This window comes from Mesoplodon bidens (assembly GCF_964165515.1).
Source record: "Mesoplodon bidens genome assembly, chromosome: 18".
Classification (NCBI taxonomy): Eukaryota; Metazoa; Chordata; class Mammalia; order Artiodactyla; family Ziphiidae; genus Mesoplodon; species Mesoplodon bidens.
The window spans coordinates 48,446,344-48,474,044 of record NC_138175.1 but is presented as its reverse complement, the minus strand read 5'-3'; the positions used below and the strand labels follow the sequence as shown (position 1 = coordinate 48,474,044).

Below are 27,701 nucleotides of genomic sequence, written 5' to 3'. Positions count from 1 at the left end.
CTCGCTAGCGTGGGGAGGGGAAGCGCCTGGGAGAGTGCGGGTGGTCACGTGACGGTTTGCCGCTATGCTCTCGCTGGTGGCTACCCGGAGGGCTAGAGCGGCCGCGGGCCGGTAAGTCCGGCTTCCGGCGGCGAGGACGGTGCTTCCGGGGCGGGCAGCCGGGCCGAAGGAGGAGGGTCTGACAGTTGGCGCGCCGGGTGGGAGGGCGGGCGGCGCGAGTGGGCGCGGGCCCAGAGGGCCAGGTGAGGCGCGGGCCGTGGGTGGTGGGACTGGGTTGGATGAGGTGGGGGTGAATGGCGCCCGGGGTTCCTGACTCAGTGCTGGCGCCGCTGTGCGACTCGGCTCTTGACAAGCTACTTCTTTCTCTGAACCTCAGTTTCCTCTCTGTAGAATGGGGATCAGAATCTGGCTATGGCATCCTCTTTATGGGTTGGCGTGAGAAGTCAGCTCGTGCATGTCGGAGCCCCTAGCTCAGCGCCTGGCACACTGCTCACTTGGTCGCTATACTGTTATTGTTTGTATTGTTGATGATGTTTGTACTTGGTGTGGAAGATCTGGGTGTGGGAGCGTGGAATTGGGAGCCAACAGATCTCAGTTCAAGACCTAGCTACACTTTGTGGTAGTGGACCTGTGCCTTCACCTGTCTGAACCTCGTTTTGCTCGTCTATACAACGAAGGCTAATAGCCCCAATATCATAGAGTCATTGTGAGGATGCTGATGAAATGTGCGGGTAAACTCCTTAGCATAGGATCTAACAGTACAGAGCAGGAGCTCAGTGGATTGGGACTATAATACAAGTGATTCTGAGCGTCATTGGTGTAGAGGGGACTTGCAAGGAAGAGAGGAGGAAGGAAGCTCAGAGACGGCGATAGGAAGAACTTGGACTCTGGAGCTGGGCAAATCGACATCCTGCCACTTACTATTTGATAAATTTTGCCAAATCCCTTAGTATTACGTTTTCCTTTTTCTTAAAAACGGATGCATTTTCCTCCAGTCAGTTCATTTGAGAAAGAAAATTTGTATTGCTTTATTAATGGAAAACTAGCATTTTGGCCGTGAGAAGAAGGAAAACTTAACCTGAACTCCAATGGAAGCAGAACGGTCTCTTAAATGGTTGACAGAAACGGAAAGAATTGAAAAGGGAATAACTTGTACTGTTGTGGTTCTATATTGTCAGATCCCATGGACCCTGTTAAGTTATACTCTGTTCTCAGCTCACACTTTGCATATGACTGACATCAGCTTAGTGACTGTCCTACCCTTTTTCTGACTCGCTTAAGATTTATTTAATGCACATGTACAAAACCTACTGAACATTGTTCTAAGGGCTTGGCGTTTACAAACTCTTTTAACCCTGCTAAGCACTTTAAGAATAGATAGGCTTATCCTTTTTTCTTTAAATTGAAGTATAGTTGATGTACAATAACTCCTATCATTCTTATTTTATAGTTGAAGGGAGTGAGATCCAGCAAGGTTAAGCCACTTGCCCCAGAGTCAGGGTTAGGAAGTGGTAAAATCGAGATTTGGAGCCAAGCCTGCTAAGGGCTTAGGATGAGGAGTCTGGTGCATGGTGATTACTTGAATTTTGGGAGCTGTCATTTTTCTATTATTGTTAATGTTATGTAATCTTCACTGTTCAGAAAGTCAGTGCTGGAGATGGGCTTTTAGTGGTGGAGAGAGGACACTGAGTCCAGCAGGGAATTCTGCAGTTATAGTGGGAGGACACCAGTACTTAGAGCCTCCTAGTAAGTGTTAACTGAAACTTTGCAAAGACAGACCACAGTGCCTGGCGCATAGTAATCCCTTGACCAGTGTCAGTCATAGCCACTGACTGACTTGGGTTCAAACCCTGGCCCTGTAGTTACTTGCCGTGTGGCCTCGGACCTGCCAGTCTAATCTGTAACTTGGAGATCATTTTTACTTTCTACTGCGGTGGTTGTGAGGAGTCATGGAGATGTGAACATATTCAGTGCCTGGCACGTAAACATTCAGCAGGAGCTCCTGCATGGGCATCGGAATCAGGGAGAGCTTGTTTTTGAATCCTAGTAAAGTGCTTGCTAGATGTGGCATTTGGCAAATGACTGCACCACAAGGAGTTGGTTTTTTCATTGATTAAAATGGGGCTAATTATAGTCCTCACTCATGAGGAGGTTGTGAGGCATCAGTGTGATGCCTGGCATTGGTCCTGGTGCATAGTTAGTGCTTGGTATGTGAAATGCTGTTGTTCTGTCTGACTTACTGAAGCCTCTCCATGCCTTGCTCTTTGAGAGATGTTGGTTGTGTTGTCTTTGTCCAGTGGTAAAATCCCGAAGGGAAAAGGGATCTTAGGAGCCAAGTACAGGGTGAAGTGATGTCCGTGGTCATGTTCATCCTACTTGGGAGTAAAGGAGAGAGCCTCACATCTGGGGGCTTTGGGAAGGCTTCACAAAGCAGGTGGCAGCCAAGCAGAGTGATGGAGAGCTTGCCAGGAGGACAGGAGGAGCAAGCATTCCAGGCACAGGTGACATTCTGTGTGAAAAGTGGGTGGCAGGGCTTCCTTGGTGGCGCAGTGGTTGAGAGTCCGCCTGCCGATGCAGGGGACACGGGTTCGTGCCCTGATCCGGGAAGATCCCACATGCCGCGGAGCGGCTGGGCCCGTGAGCCGTGGCCGCTGAGCCTGCGCGTCCGGAGCTTGTGCTCCGCAACGGGAGAGGCCACAACAGCAAGAGGCCTGCGTACCGCAAAAAAAAAAAAAAAAAAAAGTAGGTGGCAGGCAAAGCACTTGGGTGTTAGAGGGAAAGCTGTGGTGGGAGGCCGGGGGAATAAGGAGAACCAGCACTTCTAGAGTAGGTACTTAGTATACACCAGGCACTCTTGAGCGCTTTGTACTTAGAAACTCATCTAACCCCACAGCAGTCCTCTAAGGCAAATAATGTTTGTACCATCCCGGTTTACAGATGGGGACACTGAAGCCCGACTGGTGAAGTCCCTTGCCAAGGTCACACAGCTAGTAAGTGGTAGAGCCAGGTTTGAATCCTGCAAGTCTGGTTCCAGAGTCCTTACTCTTGTACTATCTCTGTGATACCATCATAATGGGGGGGGTGCGGGAACGGGCAGATTGTACGTGATGGTAAACAGAAAGGTGCTGGACAGTGGGCCTTCTGCACCCTGTAGAGGAGGCGGAGGCGGGGTGGGTGAAAAGGATCAGAACTGGGGCTGGAGTGGGTGGAGGGGAGCAGCGTGGAGGGAGAGGGCAGGGACTGAGAAGAGGAGGCGGGCCAGGTGGGCAGTTTGGGCCGGGGCAGCACGGGACAGGTGGATCTGGAGTCAGGTAGTAGTGAAGCATCAGGTGAGGAAATGATTTCTATTAGTTCTCTTTCAACACTGCTGTTCATGTGCAGGAGGAAGTCTCCGTTGGGGCTAATATGTGTTTAACACCTTTCTGGCACCTGCTGATCTTCCCCAAGAGAAAACTGGTTTTCCATTTCTGCTCTGGGACCCCCTCCTGACTGGTGCCCCGCCTCTCTGCTCTGGCCCCTCTCACTTGCCTCCTTTCTCCCTCCCCTGTTCCTGCTGCGCCACGGACATGCCAGATGGGCTCCTGGCTCAGGGCACTGGACTTGCTGTACCTTCTCCTGGAACACTCTTCCTCTGCAAAACTGCACGGCTCACCCCTCCACCTCCTTCAGGCCTCTACATTGTCACTTCAGAGAGCTCTTCTCTGACCACCCATTCAGAATCGCAAGCCCTCCCTTCCCCGGGCCCTCTGTGTTTTCTCCATAAGGCGAAAGCCTTTCTGACACGTGATATTGTCCACTGGTTTGCTTGTTTACTCTCTGTCTCCCTGTTTCCCATGTCCCCACCTAGATGCCAAGCTCTGGAGTTTGTTTGTTTTTTGCTGCACCTTGCGGCATGTGGGATCTTAATTCCCTGACTGGGGATCGAACCTGTGCCCCCTTCAGTGGAAGCGTGGAGTCTTAACCACTGGACCGCCCGGGAAGTCCTCAGGCTCTGGTTTTTGTTAACCTCAGTATTCCTGGCTCCTAGAACAGTGCCTCACACACAGTAGGTTCTCAGGAAAGAGTTTTTGAATGGGTGAATGCAATGAGTATTTAGGGTTAAGGTCTTGGGCAGGGGCTGTCTTTTTTTCTGTCCCTCTCTTATTCCAGCCAGAAACTTGTGAGGTGTGTGGGAATGGAGATGTGGACATGTGCTGCCTCTGGGCCTTATCCGAGGCAGGAGTGATAGTTGTGCTGACAGCTCTGCCCCAGGCTGACTTCCTGCCAGCCGCTCCGGGCTATTCCTGGGCTGTGAGCCCCCAGCCCAGGAACTCTCCTCTGGCAGGCAGACAGGCAGCGAGAGAGGGACGGACACTTAGCCGGCGGCGACTCATGGGGGCTCTCCTCTTGTTCTCTCTTGCAGGCTCCAGGGAGCAGAGTGAAGGCGAGGGAGGATGGTCTCTGTAACCATGGGTGAGTCTTCTCTCTGGGGCCCCCTCTCCCCTCTGCCCTGTGTGAGGGATGACCTTGGTGGCGGGAGCAGGCTGGGGGAGGGAGGGCTGGTCACTGGCAGGAACAGCTGTGCTCCAGGGAACGTGGAGGGAGGGCCAGGGCCTGCTCAGGGCCTATCCCCCTCCGCTCTGTATCTTGGCCTGCTGACAACGTATTTTGGCCATAAAGAACTTCAGGCCATAAAGTCCTGAAGTCCAGCAGATTGCTCATATGACCTCTCAGAGCCTCGATTTTCTCACCTGTAAAATGGAGATAGTAACATCCTGGGACGTTGTAAGGATTAGGAGGTTATTGCATGTGAAATCTTGGGCATGGTTCTCAGCAAATGTTAGCTGTTTTTATTCTCATGAGCTTTATCACCACATTCTCTTCGAACTCTCTACTTGGGGATTGCCAAAGCACAGAGATTATTAGCTGGTAGCTTTTAAATTTTTGGAGATTTGTACATATAGAAAAGTACATAAAACATATTTGTGTGGTCATAAGAGCAATTAAAAGCAAACATCTGAGTGCATCCTTTATGATTCTATTTATATAAAGCACAGAAGCAGGCAAAATCAATCTATGCTGCTAGAAAGTGTTGATTGCCCTTGCGAGGCAGGGAGAAGTGACTGCCTAGGGAATGTGAGGCAGGGGATGCTTCTGGAATGTTGGAAATGTTTTATTTCTTGATCTGGGTACTGGTTACATGGGTATGTTGGTTTATGAAAATGTATCGACTTGTGTGTACTTCTGTGGGTGAAAATGATAGTTCAATAAAAAGCTTTTAAAAAAACACCCCCGGGGCTTCCCTGGTGGCGCAGTGGTTGAGGGTCCGCCTGCCGATGCAGGGGACGCGGGTTTGTTCCCTGGTCCGGGGGGATCCCACGTGCCGCGGAGCGGCTGGGCCCGTGAGCTGTGGCCGCTGAGCCTGCGCGTCCGGAGCCGCCTGTGCTCTGCAACGGGAGAGGCCACAACAGTGAGGGGCTCGAGTACCACAAAAAAAAAAAAAAAAAGAACTAGAATATTGCCTGCCCCCCTGAGGGCTCCAACACAATCATACACCCCCTCCCTCCTCCAGATGGAATAAACCACTATCTTCTCTTTGTGATAATCTCTCCTTACCTTTCTTATAGTTGTACCACGAATGAAAACATTCCTATAGACTTGGTTTTGAACTTAAGTGAATGCAATCATGCCATGAGTTCTTTTGCGTCTGGCTTCTGTTGCTCAGCACAGTGTCTGAGAGTCATCTCTGGTGCTGTGTGTAGTTGCAGTTCTTTGCTTTGCACTGTTCCGTAGTATTTATTGTGTGAGCAGCCACCATTTGTTTGTCAATGCTATTGTCGGTGGATATTGCATTGTTTCTGGGTTGCAGACAAGCTGCTGTGAATCTTCTAGTGCATGTCTCCTGGTGTGTACAGCAAGCCACTCCTCTGAGTCCAAGACACACGTTGTGGCCCATATTAATATTTCTGAAATGGGGGTTCATCTTACAGCTGGTGCTTGTGATCATTTAACTGGCAGCATATTTTCCTCCTTAGTAGGACACGCAGTGATGGTGAGGACCAGACAGGAGGACTTTTGCAGTTCCTTGACGTTGCTTCAGGCAGCTAGCTACCCCCAGCCTATGTGGTGTTTTTCCTCCCCTTAATAACAGCTTAACTGAGAGGCAGTTCACATTTCATACAATTCACTGAAGCGTACGATTCCATGGTCTTTATATTCTATGTTCACAGAGTTATGCAACCGTCACCACAATCAATTTCAAAATATTTTCATCACTCCCCGCAAAACCTGAATACCCATTAGCAATCACTCCCCCCTCCCCCCTGCTCTCCCACCCAGTCCCTGGCAACCACTAATCTACTTTCTGTCCCTATAGATCTCTACAGATTTACCTCTTCTGGACATTTCACATAAATGGAACTATTGTGTGGTAGTTTTTGATACTTAGACAAAGGTGCCTGCTTTTGGCTAAGGGAACCCAGGGCACCATGCCTGGACAGGTGGATAGTGCCTGTGAAAAGTAGAAAAAGGTCCGCCTTTCCTCTGGGCTGGTGGAGGATATCCTGAGGGCATGAGCTCCTCACTTGCCTCAGGCCCAGGGAGACTGACCTGTGGCTGGGTGGGCAGGGGCCTCTTCGGGAGGGGATGCGCCTGAGCCCCCTACCCCCCACCCATGCAGTGTCTCATCCAGAGTGTGTCTCTTTCCCTGCTCTGAGCCTCAGTTGTCTTATCAGCAAAATGGGCATAGTAACATCCAATTTCTTCTTATCTAAAATAGCATGGATTGTTGGACGTACTGTTATGTACCCTGAGAAAGATTAAAAAAAAATGTTGCCAATTACATTGTGGCACACCATCAACTGTGAGGTAAATCCTAGTTTCAGAGATACTAAAATTTGAAAAAAAAAGTTCTCCTTGGAACCAATGATCTTCTCTAACACCTGGCCTGACAGGTCAGGGTCAGTTTGAAGGTCACACCCAAGAGGCCAAGAAAGAACTTTGGAAGCAATAAAGCTACATGGATGGGGTCTGCCTGGTCTTGGCTCCATGTGTAGCGGTGGCATCATCATCACCATTATCCCCTTCATCACCATCATCATCATGATGGCTGCAGTGGGTTGAGGACATCCTCTGGGCCACGTGCCACTTAGAGCCCTTTTTGTGGACTTTCTCTTTAGTCTGCACAATGACCAAGGACGTCAGTGCTGTTATCACTAGAATGTCAGCTCCATGAGGAAAGGGACTCTGTCTTGCGCCCTGTGGTATCCCCAGTGCCTAGAGGAGGACCTGGTGTGTGCCAAGTGCTCAGTACGTACTTGTTGAGTGTATTACCCTAGAGGACACTGAAGCACCAAACGTTACCTTGCCCAAAGTCCCTCAGCCGGGAGATGGCAGAGCCAGGATCTGAACCCATGCTCCAAACAAAGCCTATGCTTTGGCCTCACTCTGAGGCCGGGCTGCTTCTGTGTGTGTGTGTGTGTAGAGGGGGGGTTGCTTCTGACACCCAGGGGTCAGCTCTGCAACCCTTCTTTCCATCCGCCTATGAATCCTGTCACCCGCTGGCCCCGCACCTGCTGATGGGGACCTGGGTGGAGAACCCAGAGTCCTGGCTCCCCCAAACCAGTCATTGGCCAAACATGGTGGGGGGGTGATTGCTGCGGGTCAGCTCCAGGGTAGAGCTGCAAGGAGAAGGGCAGTATGGAAGCACAGGGGCTGGGGGAGTCTGCTTCTTGTTGGCAGGGTGGCCTGGGGCGAGTCCCCTGACCTCTCCCTGCCTCAGTTTCCTCACTGGCAAAATGGGGGCGTCAATGCTGCTTAACTCACAGGGCTGTCAGGCCGGCTTAGTTCCATCGTATATGCAAAGCTCTCAGGCCCAGGGCCTGGCCTTTGATAAGCATTTAATTTGTGGGAGCCGCTGCTGCTGTGGTTTTGCTGCTGCTCTTCTCTAAGGAGAGTAATGTAATAATGAGCCCTGTCCGTGCCCCCACCCCCCAGCCACTTCCGAGTGGATCCAGTTCTTTAAGGAAGCCGGCATTCCTGCGGGACCTGCTGTCAATTACGCAGTGATGTTTGTGGATAATAGGTAAGGCTGCCGAGGGGACGGGGCTGAACTTGGGGAAGGGAGGGGAGTCAGGGGGCTGGCTGGCCCACCCACCCTGGCCCACTTGTGACCTCCCTGCTGACCCTCCCCTGCAGGATCCAGAAGAGCATGCTGCTGGATCTCAACAAGGAAATCATGAATGAGCTGGGCGTGACTGTGGTGGGCGACATCATTGCCATCCTCAAGCATGCCAAGGTGGTGCACCGCCAGGTGGGTGCTCCACTCGACCCCTCTGTCCCTGGATTTAGGGTGGGGTAGAGGGGCAGTGGCAGAGCCGACTGGAGGCTTGGAAGTAAAGGTAGGCAGACTGGATTCTAAGGCTGGTTCCACTGTTTGCTGTGTGACATCGGGCATGTTGCCTAACCTCTCTGAACCTTACTGTCTCCACCTGTAGGATGTACGTAGGCAAACCAGTTTCGCAGGAGGGTTGTGAGTACTAAGTTCTATAACGCCCTAGGACAGTGTAGACAGCAGGCCGCGGTAGGGGCTTGCTGTAAGTATTATTATTACTAGTTCTCATCCTCCTCATGATAGTTATCCTTACCAGGACTCTTTCTCTGTCCCCAGAACAGGAGCTTTCTATGTGGGACCCAGTTGGTGGCTTGGCCAACAACATGGTGGTTCCATTCTTGGCCCTTCTGCTTACAGTGACCTTGGACTAGTGATTTCACCTCCCCGAGTCTCTGAAACAGGCTTTTCACACAGCCCTGCTGCATGGGGTCGCTGTGGCCATTTACCAGAGAGTGTATGTGGCACCAAGGGCCAGGCCTGGAGTGAAGAGCTTGTTTAGTTATGGTAGTTTGCACTTACCAAGCACTTGCCATGGCCCGTCAGGCCCTGTCTTCATCCTCTACGACTATGAGCTCACTTACTCTTCCCTCCTCTTGACTGAGGAGGAAGCTTGCTTCAGAGCTGCGCGCTCCAGCGCTCCACTTCACCGAGTGACGGCTGCTGGGGTTATTCTCGTCAATTTTAGTGGCTCCTCCATCCCAGGGACAGGCCTTCGTCTGTCCACCATCCAGGAGGAGAGCCCGCAGTGAGGGCTTTCTCAAGCCAGGGGCGTTAGCTGAGTTATCACGGAGGTCACTGAGCAAAATGATTTCTTTAAACTTTTAAATTTGAGACCAATTTTAGATTTATAGAAAACTTCCAACAGTAGTACAGAAAGTTTCTGTACTTCCTTCACACAGCTTCCCTTAATGTTAACATCTTCCATAGCCATGGTCCATTTGTCAAAACTAAGAAATGGACATTAGTAGTATGCTATTGTTAACTAAATTATAGACTGTTTGGATTTCATTAGTTTTTCCACTAATGTCCTTTTTCTGTTCCAGGATACCACATGGCATTTACTTCTCACGTCTCCTTAGTCTCTTTTGATTTGGGACAGTTTCCTAGTCTTCCCAGGTTTTTGATGACCTTCACAGTTTTGGAGAGTACTGGTCAGGTGTTCTGTAGCCTGTCCCTCAGTTTGGGTTTGTCCGATGCTTCATTATGATTAGGAGGGAAATGTTTTGAAACCTCTAACAGCTCAGGCTCTGATCCCCCGAGTTTTGCTCAGATATCTGGGTTCCCTCTTCCGCCAGCTCATGCCCCTGTCCCCATGGTAACCAGGCGCCTGTTTTCTTTACAGGACATGTGCAAAGCTGCCACTGAGTCGGTACCCTGCAGTCCCAGCCCCCTTCCAGGCGAGATTCGCCGAGGCGCCTCTAGCGGTGAGTCCCATGTGTTCAGCCCTCCTTTCCTTCATTCTTACACTCCGGCAGTGAAGGGGACACACCTGGAGTTCGCAGAGGTGGAAGCAAAGCCGTCCGAGGCTCTCCTCTCTTAGGTAGTGAGTGGCTGTATATACAATGGATTTTCGTTTGTGGTCGTTCCATTCTACACAGCCACTGCGAACACCGAGTCAGTGAACACTGAGTCACTTCTCCCAGGGGAATCCATATTCTCATTATCATCATCTGACCAATACACAACCTTATTTATGTGTGTTTCTGTTCCAAGACACCTTATTTAATATATGGTGTTGATTCATAAACATTGAACTCACAGCCCGCAACACTAAAACTCATGCCTGAACGAAGCTTATTGAATGCACGTATTTTTTCCATAAGGCACACATCCCAGCCTTCTTGAACTTGGGACACTAGACAGCACCTTATCACCATGCTTGGGGGCCATTTTAAACAGCAAAGTCACTAACAAAAAGCACAAAGATTTGAAAATAGCAATAAGGAGACCGTAAATAGACTGTGGCACTAAATAGACTTGTTTACTAAGTGAGAACTGCAACAGGAAGGCAGAGCGTCACCTTGTTTGACCTCAGTTGGGAACGTGTGTCGGGCGACTCAAGTTTTTTGCCTCTCTGTGCATGTCTGTGAATGACCACAGAGCACCACGAGTATTGGTTTTGAGGTTACGAATAAATCTGTGAACAGGCGAATTTACAAAATGGAACCTGAATGGTAAGAATCAACTGTATTTATACTTTTGTTTTTTTCAGCAGTGTGACACTTAAAAAATTTAACATACGTATTAATTAGCTTTCGCTGCTTAACAAGCCACCACAAAACTGGCTTAAACACAGACTTTTTTTGTTGTTGTGGTGGTACGCGGGCCTCTCACTGTTGTGGCCTCTCCCGTTGCGGAGCACAGGCTCCGGACGCGCAGGCTCAGCGGCCATGGCTCACGGGCCCAGCCGCTCCACAGCATGTGGGATCCTCCCCGACCGGGGCACGAACCCGTGTCCCCTGCATCGGCAGGCGGACTCTCAACCACTGCGCCACCAGGAAGCCCCAAACACAGACTTTTTAAAAAAATTTTTATTGAAATATAGTTGATTTACAACATTGTGTTAGTTTCCGGTATACAGCAAAGTGATTCAGTTATACACACACACACACACACACACACTCACACACACATATATCTTAGTTCCCTGATCAAGGATTGAACCTGTGCCCCCTGCAGTGGAACGAAAGCTCGGAGTCCTAACCACTGGACCGCCAGGGAACTCCCTATATATATTTTTTTTTCCAGATTCTTTTCCATTATAGGTTATTATAAAATAGTGACTATAGTTCCCTGTGCTACACAGCAGGTCCTTGTTAGTTATCTACTCCGTATATAGTAGTGTGTATATTTGAATCCCAAAGTCCTAAATTATCCAGCCCCCCGCTTTCCCCTTTGGTAACTATAAGTGTGTTTTCTCTGTCTGTGAGTCTATTTCTATTTAGTAAATAAGTTCATTTGTATCATTTTTTTTAAGTCTGTCTGATTTACTTCACTTAGTATGATAATCTCTAGGTCCATCCATGTTGCTGAAAACACAGACTTTTATTTCTCATGATTCTGTGACTTGGCTGGTCACTTCTGCTCTGGGACAGCTCAGCTGATCTCAGTGGTCACTTGGCAGCTCCTAGATCTCTTGATCTAGGATGGCCTCCCTCACACATCTGATGGTTGGCTTGGTGTCACCTGGGCCAAAAGAGGTGACTTGGCCACATGTCTCTCATTACCCAGCAGGCTAGCCCAGGCTCATCTACACTGTGGTGATTGTAGGGTTCCCAAAAGCAGCATAAGAAGGCAGGACCCAATGTGCAAAGCACCTCTTAGGTCTCTGCTTGTATAACATTTGCTTCTGTCCCATTGGCCAAAGCCAGTCACATGGCTAAGCCCAGCGTCAGTGTGGTCAGGGCCTATCCAAAGGCAGGGACGAAGGGAGGTTGAACAAATTGGGTTCGTTTCTTCAATGGTCTCCCTCAACTGACATACAGAAAAGGGTTCCGATGACAAAGGGGCAGCTGAATGACTTTTCACAAATGGAGCACGCGTGTAGCCTGCAGCATCCAAATCCAGAAACGGAAAAGATGACTGACATCACTCACCACCTCTCAAGGGTATCCACTGCCCTGATTTCTAACAGCTTAGGTTAGTTTTGCCAGTCTTTCAAACCTATATAAATGTAATCAGGTAGTATGTACTTCTTATGCCATTTTGAGTGTCTTAAATAGTTTAAAATAAGTTTAAAAAATTAAAACAAAAATACTGATGGAGAAAATAGGCAGCTAGAAGAGTAGGGGAAACAGACACAGATGGAAAAGGATGGAGAAGCATACCCCAAAACATTCCGGTCACTTGTGTACACTTTGTAATATTGAACATGTGTGTCCGCACTGGGAGAAACAAAGAACAGTTCGTTGTACTCTGGCATCTGACTGCAGCTCAGCTTCAGTCGCTCACAGACAGAGCTGTTTTCCCTCCACCCAGGTGATGCTTACCTGGCGTGAGAAAACATCATATCCCTTTTAAGCAAGACCTTGCCCTCTGTGGCCATTGCAAGAGGCAGGCCCTCTCAACTGCTTATGTTTTGTAGCAGAAAATCCCGATCGTGTTGCATTTGGCCTGTCAGAGTGCTGTGAGCGGAGGCTCTGGGTGCAGATTCCACACAGCCACTCATCAGAAAGCCACCCCTGGGAATTCCCTGGCAGTCCAATGGTTAGGACTTGGCGATTTCACTGCTGGGGCCTGGGCGAGGCCAAAAAAAAAAAAAAGAAAGAAAGCCACCCCTATTGGGCTGAAGAAATGTCTTGGGAAGATCACGGGAGGGTGTATGCCAAATCATCAACAGCAGTGAGCAGGCCTGAAAACTGACCATTTCTTCCTGGGTGGTGGGGAGGGAGAAGGTCTTGTTGGGAAGGGCCAATCCCCGGACTTCTGGGTGCCAACAGTGCTCCAGTTCCTGACCTGGGTGGTGGGTATATGGGAACTGATGTTAAACGACCTGGTAGGTTTGATGTATTTTTCTGTATGTTGTAGTTATAATTTAAAAAGTAACCAAGCAATATGGAATTATAATCAGGTGTTGAGGGTCATTATGGGGGACTTCAGGAGGCTTTGAGAGACAGCACATGGCAGAAAGAGAGAAGGCTTTCTTGGGGTTAGATAGGACAAAATACCAAAGTCTGAAAGCCACTGTGGGGCGGGGGTTGGTGCTGGGCCTGCTGAGCAAGTGGTAGTAGCGTGAAGGTTCCCCCTCTCCCCTCCCTGCAGGGCTTCCCCAAGAGCTCAGCAAACCCGCACCCTGAAGCTAGCAGCAGCTGCACCTGGAGACACTATCCGTCTCCTCCCCCCACTGGAGTTGGCCCTCCAGTCTGCTCGCTGTAGCCCACCTTGCACCCTGGGACATCCCTTCTGCTCCACAGAATTCAGGGGGGCCAGAGACTGCTTTCCACCCCTGAGGGAGGTCACCTCTTTTCTTGCCCCAGCCCAACTGGAGCCAGACCCACAATGCCCAGGGCCCTGGCTGAGTGACCCCACTCCCCGAGTCTCAGTTTCTTCATCTATAAAATTGGTTTACAGTGGAGCGTGTCTAGTAGGGGTGTTGGGACTTTTGGTGACCATGTTCATCTTTTCAGTAGGTGTTTACTGAAGACCTGTGAAGTGCCAGAAACTGTGGTTGGCACTGGGGATACAGCAATAAACAGACAGTATCTCCTCGTGGGCCTTGCAGTCTTGTGGGAGAGTCTACCAGTGAACAAATAAATGTAATTTTAATGTCAAGCAGTAATAAGGGCAGGGAAGTATTCTCTGAGGAGATGCCGTCTGAGAGGAGACCTGAATGCAGAGCCAGAGCAAGCCCATTGCTTCTAGGGGAGCTGCACACCAGACCTATGAACAGCAAGTGCCCTGAGTGGGCATGTACTTGCTGAGTGAGGAAGATCCTGGAGGCCAGCTTGGTGGAGGGAGAGGGGAGGGAAGAGCTCAGTGCAGGGCTGGGTAACTGATAGGTGAAATGTGCTAGGAACCCATCTGGTCTGGGGCCTCAGGAAAGGCCCCCAGGGCAGGGAGGGGCGGGCTAGTTCCTGGGAAGACAGGCCCACCCCAAGCATGCTCGTCTGGACAGTGCAGCCATAGGGTGCCTCTGGCTGCCCTTTCCCCGTGCGGTCCCAAGGTTGCCTTCCCCATCCTGACCCCCTTCCCAGGGCCTCGCCCCACTGGACTCTCTCCTCTTTCCTCCTGGCAGCCGCCTCCCGGATGATCACCAATAGCCTGAACCGAGATTCCCCACCCGGCACTCCCCCCAGGCGGCCGGACACCAGCACCTCCAAGATCTCTGTCACCGTGTCCAACAAGATGGCAGCAAAGAGTGCCAAGGCTGCCGGTGAGGGGACTCAGGCAGGTGGTGGGAGGAGCTGGGGGCAAATGTGGGCTGGCAGACGGTATTTGGGGGACATGTTCCCAACGTTGCAGGGTGCTTTGGAGGCCACAAGGCGTCCAGAGTGTTCAGACTTGGTCAGATCACTGCACCTCTGTGGACTTCACTGTAGAAGGGGGCTGGTGACACCTTCCCCAGAGGATGGCTGGAAGCACTTGAGATGGTGTCTTTAAGTGTCGTAGGTGCACTGCAGTTCTCATGCGGTGGCTGTTTCAGTCTTTTTGTACTTTTTATTTTATTGTGGTAAGAACACTTAACGTGAGCTCTACCCTCTTCACAAAGTTTTAAGTGTACATACAGTATTGTTGACTATGGGTGGTTCAGTCTTTTTTGACAGATGGTCACTGAGCCCCGAAGTGGTGCCCGGCCCTGTGCTTGATGCCTGGGGTCAAAGGTAAAGAAGCTATCTTTCCTCTTAGCGGCCAGAGGGATCCTTTAAAACCTTCAATCTGATCCTTTCACACCCTTGTCTAGAACTCTCCAGGGCTTCCCATTGTTCCACTAATAAAGTCGTCTTCCCCTGTGGCCTTACTGGGCCCTGCGACACGTGGATTCACATCTCGCTTGCTGCCTCGGTTCCCCTCCAGGCTCCTTCCTGTTGTGGGGCCTTTGCCCTGATGTTCCCTTCTCCCAGACCTTCTTCCTCCACAGACTTTTCCATGCTTGGCCGCTGTTCCTCTTCCAGTTCTCAGCTGGTAAGCTGGGAATGGGACTCCAGCCTTTGGGTTTCCAGGCCCTCCTTCTGTCCATCACGCTCTCCTGCCTTTGTTGGACCCATCTCCACAGCAGTGATCTTGGCCCAAGTTGAAACTGAGGCCCAGGGTGGGGCCTTGGCAGTCCTGGCCCGCAGCCCCATCACGCCCTGTCCACCTCCATCACACGTGCCCCCTTTTGGCCACGTGTGTCTGCAAGTGCCTCACCCTCCTTCTGATCTTTTGATTTGTATGCCATGAGCAAGAAAGTTAATATTCATTTCTAAAGTATTGAAAAGATGGGGAGCCTGGGAGGGACTGGCTCTCTTCGACTCAACACATTTGAGGAGAGTCTTTCTTTTAAATTGAGGTGTAATTTACTTATGCACGATGCACAGATTGTAAGTATATACCTTGATTAATTTTTAAAAAGTGATTACACCTGTGAAAGCACCACCTAGATGGCTTTTCCACCACCCAGCAGTTTCCCCATCTGAGGGTATTCTGGCTGGGCTGGGAGGTGAGCCTGCTGGGGGACAGAGGGCCAGAGCCACAGAGAGCCTGGGAGGCCCGCCACAGCCTTCTGCGACCCCACTGTGCCCAGACCCCTGAGTTTCCCGGTGGTTCAGCCAGTGGCCTGGGGGGTGGCTGGGAGGATAAGGGATTCCAGTCACGTGAATGCATGGCGATAAAGGGCACATGTGTGCCCTTTGCAGGGCGTCCAGCCCCCACCCCAGGAGAACATTCCATCCCAAAAGATGCTCACCACCCCCTCCTCCTCCAGCAGCCCTGGCCCGCCGGGAGGAGGAGAGCTTGACTGGTCCCACCAAGCGGCGCCGGGTCACGGCCGAGATGGAGGGGAAGTACATTATCAACATGCCCAAAGGCACCACCCCCCGGACCCGTAAGATCCTGGAGCAGCAGCAGGCAGCGAAAGGTACTGGCCCCGGTGGGGACTGGGGGGCACAGACTGTGTTTCGCTTTTGCTGCATCTTGCAGGGTTGGTCACGTCCTACAGGCATTGGCCCAGAAGCAGGCTCTGATGGGGTCCAGGGGGCCTTGGACCAAGGGGACAGTGATGGTGACCATAGTAGTGGGGGACTCATCACTGCCTCTGTCCTCTTGTCCTGCAGTTAGTGTAGCAGGGCTCCTCGGTGCCTCAGCTGGCGCCTCTTCCCCGAGGGACCGTGGCACAGATTCAGTGCTAGCCTGCCTGTTAAGTGAGTGATTGTGCCTGGCTGAGGGCAGATGCCCAAAACAGTAGGAACCATCGTTACAAGCCAGAGGTGTCTGGTTGAGATTCAGTCCATAGCTGGGATTTGAATCTGGTGGTGCAGAGATGGTCTTCCTAACAGTGTTCCATTTAGAATATTGTAAACATTCTCATGGAAAAACATCCAGCGGATGCCAAAGCATGTACAGTAAAACCAAACTGTCTCCCCTCACTCCCATATCCCACACATATTGTTAACCTTTCCAGACCAGCTGCATCTGTTTGTACATTTACACATATCTGGGCATTTTTTTCTTTTTAAGCACAAATAGCATTTTCCTATATGTATTTTTCTATAACTTTTTTATTGAAGATCTTTTCATCTCCTTCATTCTTTTTTTTTTTTTTGCGGTACGCGGGCCTCTCACTGCTGTGGCCTCTCCTGTTGCAGAGCACAGGCTCCGGACGCGCAGGCTCAGCGGCCATGGCTCACGGGCCCAGCCGCTCCGCGGCATGTGGGATCTTCCTGGACCGGGGCACGAACCCGTGTCCCCTGCATCGGCAGGCGGACTCTCAACCACTGCGCCACCAGGGAAGCGCCTTCTTCATTCTTTTTAATGGTCGTTTAATATTTTCATAGTACTTCTATACTGTAATCTAGTAAGCATTCTCCTGTTAATGGCTCTTTAGGCTGTTATTTAGGGAGAGCATTACCATTCATCAGATTCTCTGAGAGGCCTATGGCCCGAAAAAGAGGGAAAGGAACCAGAAGGGATTAAGAACTCTTCCCGCACATACACTTCATGAACTGGTACTAAGGTGTGAGGACCGGAAGTGTCCATTTTAGTTGATCCTTCCCACATTTGACACTAGCCAGAAGTGTGTGGGTTAAGGTCAGTGTTAGCTGACAACATAGACGTAAAACCTAACTGGGCCCAGTTGGTGCCTGCTTGGACCAGAGCTGCCTGGGGTCTGGGCTGGCTGTGTCGACCCCTCCCTGTCTGCATGGCGCTCAACCAGGCCTGGGCCCACAGGGCCGCCCAGCAGGCGCTGGCTGATGGCCTCGCTTCCCTCCCAGGTCCCCACAGGACGTCTGTGTTTGACCGCCTTGGCGCCGAGACCAAGGCAGACACGACGACGGGGAATAAAGTGAGTTGGAAATGGGGGAGCCACTGGGGACTCTCAAATTCTTGTCTTCCCTGGGTGTTGTTGCTCTCATTTCCCACATACATCTCACCCTGTCTCACCCACCTTTCCAGGCCCAGTGCCCTTCTCTGCACTGGTGGCTTCCCTGTCTGTCTTCTATCCCGACCTCTCTCCCGATTTCCAGCGCCGGGGGTCTGGCAACTCATGGATGCCGCCCTCGGACCCCTCCCACCACCATGTCCCCAAATTGTCCTCAGCATCTTCCCCCAAAGCAAATCCTCCCCTGGGCCCTGTCTCGGGTGCCCCACCGTCCCCACTCCAGGCAGTCTTGAGTCTGATGGGGCCATCTGTCCCCACCTGTCTGCCACCTCTCCCTGCCTGCGTAGGTCAGTGGCCTCCTAGCTGGTCTCTGCACAGCTCCTGTGAACCCCTCCAGTCCTTCTCCCACAGCGGCAGCATGTGCTGCCTCCAGGACAGGCCCTCCCCCGTCGCCCTCGGGAAACCCTTCAGAGGCTTTTCACCACGTGCTCAGGCACAGCCCTCTCTTCTTCCTCCACCTGCGGTCCTGCAGGCCTAACCACGGCATGTGCTTGGGCGACGCAGCCTGAGCCCATCGCCTGGCACAAATCCGTCTCTGCCACCGCCTGGCTGCGTGGCCTTGACCGTGTCACTTAAGCCCTTTGTACCTCAGTTTCCTCCTCCGTATAGTACCTCACAGCGTGGTCGTGAGGACTGAGTGAGGTATAGCTTCATAGCGCGGGGGCTGTCTGGTGCAGTGGTGAGCATCTTTATTTATTTATTTTCAAATTTTTATTTTATTATTTTTGGCTGCGTTGGGTCTTCGTTGCCGCGCGCGGGCTTTCTCTAGTTGCGGCGAGCAGGGGCCACTCTTCGTTGTGGTGCGCAGGCTTCTCACTGCGGTGGCTTCTCGTTGCCGAGCATGGGCTCTAGGCACGTGGGCTTTAGTAGTTGTGGCACGCGGGCTCAGTAGTTGTGACTCGCGGGCTCTAGAGCGCAGGCTCAGTAGCTGTGGCACACAGGCTTAGTTGCTCCACAGCATGTGGAATCTTCCCGGACCAGGGCTCAAACCCGTGTCCCCTGCGTTGGCAGGCGGATTCTTAACCACTGCACCACCAGGGAAGCCCTGGTGAGCATCTTTAAGTGGCACCTTTGAGTAACTCTGGTGGAGCTCTCCAGCCGCACATAGTGAGTGTGCCGTAAATATGATTCTTATTCCTGCCTTGGGGACTTAGACGGCACTCTTTCCTCTCTTAACCGTTGATGCCTCAGAGAAGGCTGTCCTGAACTCCAAGAGGAGATGAGGCCTCCCTGTCCCCTGCTCTCCAGCGCTCCCCTCTCCTCCCAAGAACACTAATTAAGGCTCATGTGATCTTAATTCCCAGGGATTGAACCTGGGCCCTTGGCAGTGAGAGTCCTAACCACTGAACCTCCAGGGAATTCCCTCTCGTAATTAGAGAATTACTTGTGCTATATCCGATGCTGGGTTTGTTTTCCCCACTGGACTGTGAACCCCCTGAGAGCAGGACCAGGCCTGTCTTGGTCACCGCTGGGTCCCCAGCACTGCCCAACACAGGGCCCCGTATTGACCTGGGACTCAGAGAATGTCTGTGGAGCGAATGACCAAATTAGCCTTTTCTCTCACGTTCACCTGTAGACCTTTGCAAATGGTCTTCCCTTTCACCTCCCCTCCCCCTCCCTCTTGATTCGACTCACTTCCACTCGGCTTTCAGATCTCATCTCCGATGTCCCTCTCCACGGAGCCTTCCTCTCCTGGTCTCCTCCAGCTCCCTGGGCTTGCCCTCTCCTGACTCTGATCACTGTCTAGTGTGTCACCGATGGGTGTTTTTCCTGACTGTGAGCCCCGTGAGGTAGGCACAGATGAGGCAGCTCTCTGTGAATGCATGTTGAGTGACTAAGTGACTCACTTGTCCTGTCTCTGACCTCCACAGCCCACAGGAGTCTTCAGCCGCCTGGGGGCCACCCCAGAGATGGACGAGGATCTGGCTTGGGACAGTGACAACGACAGCAGCAGCTCTGTCCTGCAGTATGCCGGGGTCCTGAAGAAGCTAGGCCGGGCCCCAGCCAAAGCCAGTCCCCAGCCCGCACTAACTGTCAAAGCCAAGGCCACAAGCTCGGCGGCAACGGCTGCCGCCCCAACGCTGCGGCGCCTGGCTTTTTCCTCACGACCTGGGCTCGAGAGGAAGCCGGAGTCCCTATCCAAAGTCAGCATCATCCAGAGACTGGGCAAGGCTGCCCTTGTGCCGGAGGCCCAGGACAGCCAGGTCACGAGCACCAAGAGTAAGTCCTCGGCTGAGGTCAAGGTCACCATTAAGAGGACTCTGGTGGGGCCCCGGGGGAGCAGCTCCAGCGAGGGCCTTGGTGCCCAGATGGACCACGCGGGCACTGTGAGCGTGTTCAAAAGACTGGGCCGCAGGACATTCTAGCCCAAGGGCGGGGCGCAGGCCCCTCTCCAGACTCCAGGCTCCATCAGAGTCTTCAGCGAGGGCGCGCTCACGCCTCCCTGCCGGCTGCTGGATGACACTGCTTGTCTCCCTCAGGCATTCTGCCAGCCTGAGCTTTCTGGGGATTCACCCAGTTTTTCTGAGTCTGAGATGGTCATTGTGGCCCGGCCTTGCCGCTCTGGGACTTTCCCTTCTCTCCCGTCCTCTGTTCTCTCCTCTCTGACCGTGGCCTTGGCAGGACACACTTTCCTACCTCTCCAAGTGCCAAGTGCCCTTTTCCTGTCCTCCATTCCCCATCCTCCCTCTCAGCAACATCTGCTGCCTCAAACCCTGGCTCCGGGCCTCCCTGTCCCCCAGGGTGGGTGTCGTCTGAAGGGGCTCCCGTGTCCCCCACCCCCCTGGCTTCCTCGCTGCCCTCCCTCCTCTGCCCCCTCCCCCGGATGCTGTGACTTCTCTCTCTCCGTCTCTTCACTCTGTTCATTTCTTTTCTGTTTTCTGTCCCTGTGGCAAGGCCCGACTGTCCGCTGCGTCCTGCCTGACCCTCCTGCACCTCCGGCCTCCCAGCGGCCCCCTCGTCGGCGGCGGTGGCGTCGAGCCTGTAGAGACTGTTAGCCGCCGTCACTCCTAGGCTGGAGGGACGTCCCCAGACCCCAGGCTGCAGCTGGGGCACCTGCCTGGGCATCTTTTTCCCTGAAAGTCGGTGGCGGGTGGCGGGTAAGGGGCACGAAGAAGGGAAGCCAGCACCGAGAGAAGAAAGCAGCTATTTTAATATATTTTTGTGACTTTCAGACTGTTTCCCTCCCCTCCTTCAGGGCGAGTCGCAGGACTGTTTTTCACATGAAGCACAGTGTGGGCAGGGCACCCACGAAGGGTTGGGCCTCGTCTCTGAGGGTCAAGCTCCCCACGTACATAGGTGGGCCATGTTTTTGCTGCAGGCCCCGAGGTGAAGGGAGTCACGGTCATGGTCATCATCTAGTTGGGCCTCCTCCTCCCTTCGGCAACCCGCAGGGCTTCTGTCCCGCTGCCCTCCCCTTCCACAGATTTCCCGTTTCTGCCACTCTGCCTGTGGATGGCTTTCCAGAGTGCAGGCTTCGTTTGTGTGGGTGCCTGTGGATTTGACCATTTACCTACTCACCACTGCACAGCACCTACTCTGTGCCAGGCCTGTTCTAGGAGCTGGGGATCCATCCATGAGCAAGGCAGACAAGTCTCTTCCCGCGTGGCTGACCTCTCTAGCCAGGGAGACAGGCGGTAATCAGTAAATCACAATTTGCCATTTGAACCATTTTTAAGTGTACTGTTCAGGGGGTGCCCAAAGAATTGGAAGGGTGACTGCAAGTGACCAGGGCCTCTTAGATGTTTGGGGCAAGAAGGCCTTTCAGAGGAGGTGACCTGTAGGGTGGCCTGTGTGCAGTTCAGGCAGAGGAAACAGCCAGGGCCACAGCTCTGAGGCGGGACAGTGAACACGGAGAACACCAGCGTGGCTGGCAGGTGAGTGAGGGGCTGGAGGAATCCGGACATCCTCCCAAGAGCGCTGAGGAGTCTGGCGGGGGGTTTAAAGCAGGCAAGTGATGATCTGAGTTGCCTTTTACGAAGATTGCTTGGGCCACTGTGAGGAGGACAAGCTGCTGGGAGGGCAGGGGCGGAGGCGGGGAGGCAGCGTGGGGAGAGATGGTGGGTGGAGGAGGCAGCGGGTGGACCTTGGGTGCGCTTCGGAAGGGGCAGCAGGACTCTCCACACGGGTGGATTGGAAACTGGGGCAAAGGGAGGGGCTGGATCACACCTAGATGGAGGACTTGAGCATCTAGAGGAAGGTGCTGTTTGTGGAGCCGGCTGGGGCGGGAGGGCGCTCAGCTGTCGGGTTGACTGCGAGGTGAGCAGGCTGCTGGGGCAACAGCTTGGGGGGTGCTCAGAGTACAGCCGTGTTCAAAGCCGAGGGCCTGGCGATACCAGCTGGAAAAGGGTATAGAGAGAGGAGGGGACCCAGAAGGGAGTTGGGGCCCTTTTCCCATGTAGAGAACAGGATCTGATAAGGAGATTACCAAGGAGTGGGCAAGGGGTTTGGAGGAGAACTAACTGCAGGTAAAGCTGAGATTAGAACTCATCCTTTTTTTTTTTCATTGTGGTAAATTATACATGACAGAATTTACCGTTTGAACTGTTTTTAAGCGTACTGTTCAGTGGCATTAAGTAATTCATATTGTTGCATAACCGTCACCATCATCCATCTCCAGACCTGTTTTTGTCTTCGTAAGTGATCATCCACTTATTTTTAGGTTTTTAGTAACGTCATTTGGGGAGGCTACTGTGTGTCAGGTGGCGTCCCAAGAACTGGGCCTGTGGTGTGAGGGGCCAGACTTCAGTACGAGGGGCAGTGATAGAGGGAGGACCCATAGACCCCTTTCCTGGTGAGGCCCAGGCCAGACCCTCGGGGGCCTTCTGGACCTCAGAAGGACGGCAAAGGATGGCAACATAGGGATTCCAGAGGCCGCCCTTTTGTGTCAGGGCCACAAGGAGGCGCTCACACATATACACAGGTTTCTTGCTGATCTTCAACTCTTCTTTTTACCCCACCCAGTAATTTCCTTGAGTTCCACTTCATGGATAATTTTAGCAACTGCCAGGGTTAACTGGAAGAGTTCCAGTTACTAAATTTAAGAGCACGGGGTAATTTCTTGATGTGTAATAGGAACTGAAATGATATAAGGGCATGTATAGCTCACTTCTCGTGAAAAGCTGATGAGGTTAGTCGAGTCACTCTTGCCTCCTTCCGGAGGCGCGGAGGGGAACGAACTGCTGAAGAGGCCTCACCAGCTGGGAAGTAGCAGCACTGGACTTGCCATCAGGGAGGTGACCAGGAGCCTCGCCCTTTAGCCCCTGCCCTGTGCTGCCTCAACCGCAGATTTGAGACAAGGCCCTTTTGGAAAGGGCAGGGTAGGGTCATAGGAGAGTGGTTTTGGATTTGCTCTAGTTGTCTGTGCGTACATGGTACCCCGCCCCCACCAACTTACCCTAGGGAGCATTTGTAGCTCTGGGAGACCTCGGGCCTTGAGGGTCATGCCCATCCCGCCACCGGTTGCCAGACAGGGTGGAGCCAGACACCTCCTCAGCCTCCTAGCCAGCCGCTCAAGAGCGCCAGTGTCCCACTCATTTGCTATGGCGATTCCCCCAAACCAGCCCCAACAGCTGTGGCCCACAGGGGTGCGTTATTTTTTCTCTGGTTCTGTGAAACATGTTTGAGCATAAATAATACATACACACGGTGCAAAATGCCAAGATACAAAGGGCTTCATGGTGAAAAGTCTCTTCCCATGTCTCCTAGCTCCCCAGTCCACTCCTCAGAGGCCATTAGCGTTACCAGTGTCTTGGATAAGCCTTCCAGAGATGTGTGTGCGTGTGTGCGTGTGCGCACACACACACACATACATACAAGAGGAACACACAGTGCACACAGATGAGCACACGTGCACGTTAACGGCCTAGCTTACTTACCCAGTCCTTTTTGGAAGGTTATTCAGGTTGTTTCCAGTTCCTTGTTATTAGCAGTAGTGCTGCAATGGAGGAAGGTGGGGTCGATTCAGGGGTGAATTTTAAGAACTCCAATCATATCACTTTAGGGCCAACACTGTTATTGGGTCACCAGCAGATCTGAATGAGGTTCTCCCCCAAGATTATTGGCACTCTTCAGTTGATTTACTTATACATATATCACCCCATTCCAAAAAGGAATTAAGAGCAGTTGGACTCTTCTAATTGGAGACCGCTGGAGGAAGCGGATCAGGGGATGCTAAGAGCTAGTATGGACCACCACCTAGGAAGTACAAAATACATGCTTTGCTAAGTTGATAGGGCTTAAGAGGTGCTTTGTGCACTGGGGCCTGCCCTCTTGTGCTGCTTTTGGGAACCCTGCGGCCACCACTGTGTAGATGAGCCTGGGCTAGCCTGCTGGATAATGAGAGACGTGGTGCAGCCAAAAAAGAAAAAAAAAGTAACGGGGGAACCCCAATATATAAAACATGCTTAAAACAGAAAAGCAGTAATTTATTAGCATACATTTAAATGTTTATTTTGCATTAATTCATGCAAACAACACAAAATTCAAAGGTACAAAAGGATATATACAATAAGACTGTTTTGTGCCCTACTGGGCAAAAGACTAGCAAAAAAATTAAAGTCTCAAGTGTTGGGGAAGATTTGGAGTAATAGGAGTGTATGTACTCCTGTTGGAATGTAAGTTGGTATCAACCATTTTGGAAAATATTTTGATAGGTTGTAGTGTAATTGAAGGTGACATTCTCCAACCCAGTAACTACCCTTCTGGAGAAGCTTACACATGCACACAGGGCATGTATCAGCATGTTCATAAGGTCACTGTTGTAATGCCATAAAAAACTTGGAAACAACCCAAATATCCATCTGCTGGAGAATGGGCAGATTGTGACATAGATGTTCTAATTATCTAATGCATAATGAATCACCTCAGTACTTAGTGGCTCAGATCAATAATCAGTATCTCTGATGGCTCTGGGTGCTGACTTGCTCAATTAGACTGTTATAACTTGGGCACTGTCATGCGCTTGCTGTAAGATCTTGGCTGGGGCTGGCGTCCTCTTGAAAGCTTCCCCAGTCGTCTGGCGGTTAACCAATACTGGCACTTAGATAAAACCTGAGTGTGGGCTATCAGCCAGAGTGCCTACATGTGGCCTGGGCTTCCTTACAACATGGCAGCTGGGTTCAAAGAGCAAGCTTCTCAAGAGAGTCAGGGAAAACTGTGTTGCCTTTTCTAACCTAGCATTGGGAGTCACTCACATTGCTTCACTTCTGCCATAGTCACTAGCCCACCTAGATTCAAGAGGGACCATAGGCCTTACTTCTCAGTGACAGGAATGTCAGTGTCTCATTGTAAGAAGAGCATATGGGATGAGAGATCACGTTGTGGCCACCTTGGAAAATTATATAGGGTTGGCCAAAAAGTTCATTCGGGTTCTTGTAAGATGACATGGAAAACCCCGAATGAACTTTTTGGCCAATCCAGTACATCAATACTGGATGTATTACATTATGTATTGGATGTGGAATATTACACTTAAATGAAAATGAACTAAAGTTGTACATATCAATAGGAATAAAGCAAAACATTGGGCAATAAAAGCAAATTACAGAAGAATATGTGTAGTTTTAAAATATGCAAAATAGGGAGTTCCCTGGTGGCCTAGTGGTTAGGATTTTGGGCTTTCACTGCCGTGGCCCAGGTTCAGTCTCTGGTCAGGGAACCGAGATCCCGCAAGCCGCGCGGCCAACAACAACAAAAAAAGCAAAATAATGCATATTGATTATAGATACTTAGAGTGTAATGAAAGTATAAAATGCATGGGAATGATAAACTCCAAATGTAGGACGGTGGATCAGTGCAGGGGTGGGATGGGATGTGATTGGAGAGGTGCACGTGGGGTCCAACTGTATGGTAGTGGTTTTTAAAGTTGGGTGGTGGGCACACAGGTGTTCATTGTGTTCAAAGTTTTAATACTTTCTTGGTTTCTATTACCAGTTAAAAAAAAACAATTCTCTCTCCTGCTCTAGATGCCTCAGTCGTCCAGTTCCCCTCTCCAGGAGAATCAGTGTTACTGGGGTTTTATGTGTCGTTCCAGAAACATTTCATTTATAAACATAACTATATTTTCTCACTCAGATGGTAGAATATATGATAGCTTTACACTTTGCTTTTTTTACCTAATATATATCCTGGAGATCATTTCATATCAGTACATAAAGAACTTAAGAAAAACACTTTATTGAGATATAATTCACATATGCGACAATTCACCCATTTAAAATGCACACTTCAGTGGCTTTTGGTTATTCACAGAGTTGTGTCCATCACCACAAGTTTAGAATATTTTCATTATCCTGAAAAGAAACACCCACGCTCCTTAAGCACAATCCCCAAGTCCTCTCATACTCTACCCCACCCCCTGCTCCAAGTCCTTGGCAACCACTAATTTGCTTTCTGTCTGTATAGATTTTCCTCTTCTGGACATTTCATATAAATGGAATCATACAATATGTGGCCTTTTGTGTTTGGTTTCTTCCACTTAGCAGGTTTTCAGGGTTCATCCATGTTGTAGCATGTGGCAGTACTTCATTTCTTTTTGCTGATGAGTAATATTGCATTGTGTGGACATTGGGTTGTTTCCACTTTTTGGCTATTATGAATAATGCTGCTATGAACAGTCATGTACAAAATTTGTGTAGACGTATGTTTTCAATTCTCTTGGGTATATACCGAGGAGTAGAATTGTTGGATCATAAGTTAATTCTATTTTTAATCATTTCAGGAACTGCTGGACTGTTTTTCAAAGTGGCTGTACCATTTTACTTTCCCACCAGTAGTGTATGAGGGCTCTAATTTCTCCATATCCTTGCCAACACTTAATTATCTGTCTTCTTGATTATTGCCATCCTAGTGGGTTCGGAATGATATCACTGTGGTTTTGATTTGCACTTCCCTGATGGCTAATAATCGTAAACATCGTTTAAAATAATTAATTAATTAATTTTTGGCCGCGTTGAGTCTTCGTTGCCGCGCATGGGCTTTCTCTAATTGCGGTGAGCGGGGGCTACTCTTCGTTGCAGTGCGCGGGCTTCTCATTGCAGTGGCTTCTCTTGTTGAGGAGCATGGGCTCTAGGCACGCCGGCTTCAGTAGTTGTGGCATGGAGACTCAGTAGTTGTGGCTCGCGGGCTCTAGAGCGCAGGCTCAGTAATTGTGTCTCACGGGCTTAGTTGCTCCGCGGCATGTGGGATCTTCCCGGATAAGGGCTCGCACCCGTGTCCCCTGCACTGGCAGGCGGATTCTTATCCACTGCACCACCAGGGAAGTCCTTAAACATCTTTTAATGTCCTTATTGGAAAGAGCTTCCTTTTAAACTAAATGCATAGTATTCCCTTGTGTGGATGTACCTTTGAACCAGTCCCTTATTGTGGGCATTTAGGTGCTTTCTAAGTCTTTTTCTGTCACAAACAGCGCCTCTTGTATATACCATTGTTTGCTAATGTGTGAACATATCCATAGGGTAAATATCTAGGAGCTAAACTACAGGGGCAAGGGGAATGCTCCTGTTTTATAAGTTTGAACTTATGCCATTTGTGTATTTAAAAGTAAATATTGAGAATAATCAGATTTGTTTGAGGAACATTCTAATTTTTCCTCCAGTGTTGACGGCTAGCAGGTTCACATCAGAATAAGCAGCCATTTAATTTCCCTATTTTATTTTGGCTAAACCTTGCATAATTCAAGACTGCCTTTTACATAGACTTGAATGTCAGGTTGAGGCAGGGGTTCAGAGCACATAAACCTATATTCATTGTTCCAAAGTTTTCCCCTAGAGCTGCGTTTTCTGCTCCCTCATATTTAATGCAGTGCTTGTTCCTAAATAACCAACATAGCATATCCTGGTGATCATTTGGCCTTCCTGGTGGTCTATTATGGTTAAGAGCTTGAGCTGTTATGATTAAGAGCAGCTGTGTGATCTTGGGCAAGTTACTCAACCTCTCTGTGCTTTAGTTACCTCCTCACTAAGATGGGAGTAATAGTAGCATTCACCTCACAGGATGATTATGAGGATTAAATGAGTCAATTCATGTGAAGGGCTTAAACAGTGCCTGGCACAGTGTGGTTATCTAATCTGTCTGAAATTGATGATTTTCAGGGAAGATTTTCCATACCAGCATTAGCATCACCACTTAAAGAACCCTTTAGTGACATTCTCATTGGCTACAAAAAAGAGCTTTTGGGGTAACTCTTTATTTTAATATAATTATAAACTTACAGCAAAGTAGCAAGAATAGTACAAGAGATTCCTGTGTACTCTT

General features: G+C 50.6%; 1 protein-coding gene across 6 annotated transcripts; it reads left to right on the top strand.

The window, feature by feature from the left end:
- Positions 1-197: 197 nt before the first annotated feature.
- Positions 198-20,619, top strand: LOC308606329 (uncharacterized protein C19orf47). Of its 6 annotated transcripts, XM_081217069.1 has the most exons (10): positions 2,919-2,990; positions 3,848-4,045; positions 4,403-4,452; positions 7,975-8,062; positions 8,176-8,290; positions 9,714-9,795; positions 14,106-14,243; positions 15,774-15,926; positions 17,281-17,351; positions 19,319-19,976. In XM_081217069.1, the coding sequence occupies exons 3-10, from the start codon at positions 4,434-4,436 to the stop codon at positions 19,811-19,813; spliced, it is 1,161 nt and encodes a 386-aa protein (XP_081073195.1). In that variant the 5' UTR covers positions 2,919-2,990; positions 3,848-4,045; positions 4,403-4,433; the 3' UTR covers positions 19,814-19,976. The 6 variants fall into 6 exon arrangements, with proteins under 6 accessions (XP_081073194.1, XP_081073196.1, XP_081073197.1 ...); XM_081217068.1 differs by lacking the exons at positions 2,919-2,990; positions 3,848-4,045 and adding an exon at positions 198-242; XM_081217070.1 differs by lacking the exons at positions 2,919-2,990; positions 3,848-4,045 and adding an exon at positions 2,446-2,501.
- The last annotated feature ends 7,082 nt before the right edge of the window (positions 20,620-27,701 follow it).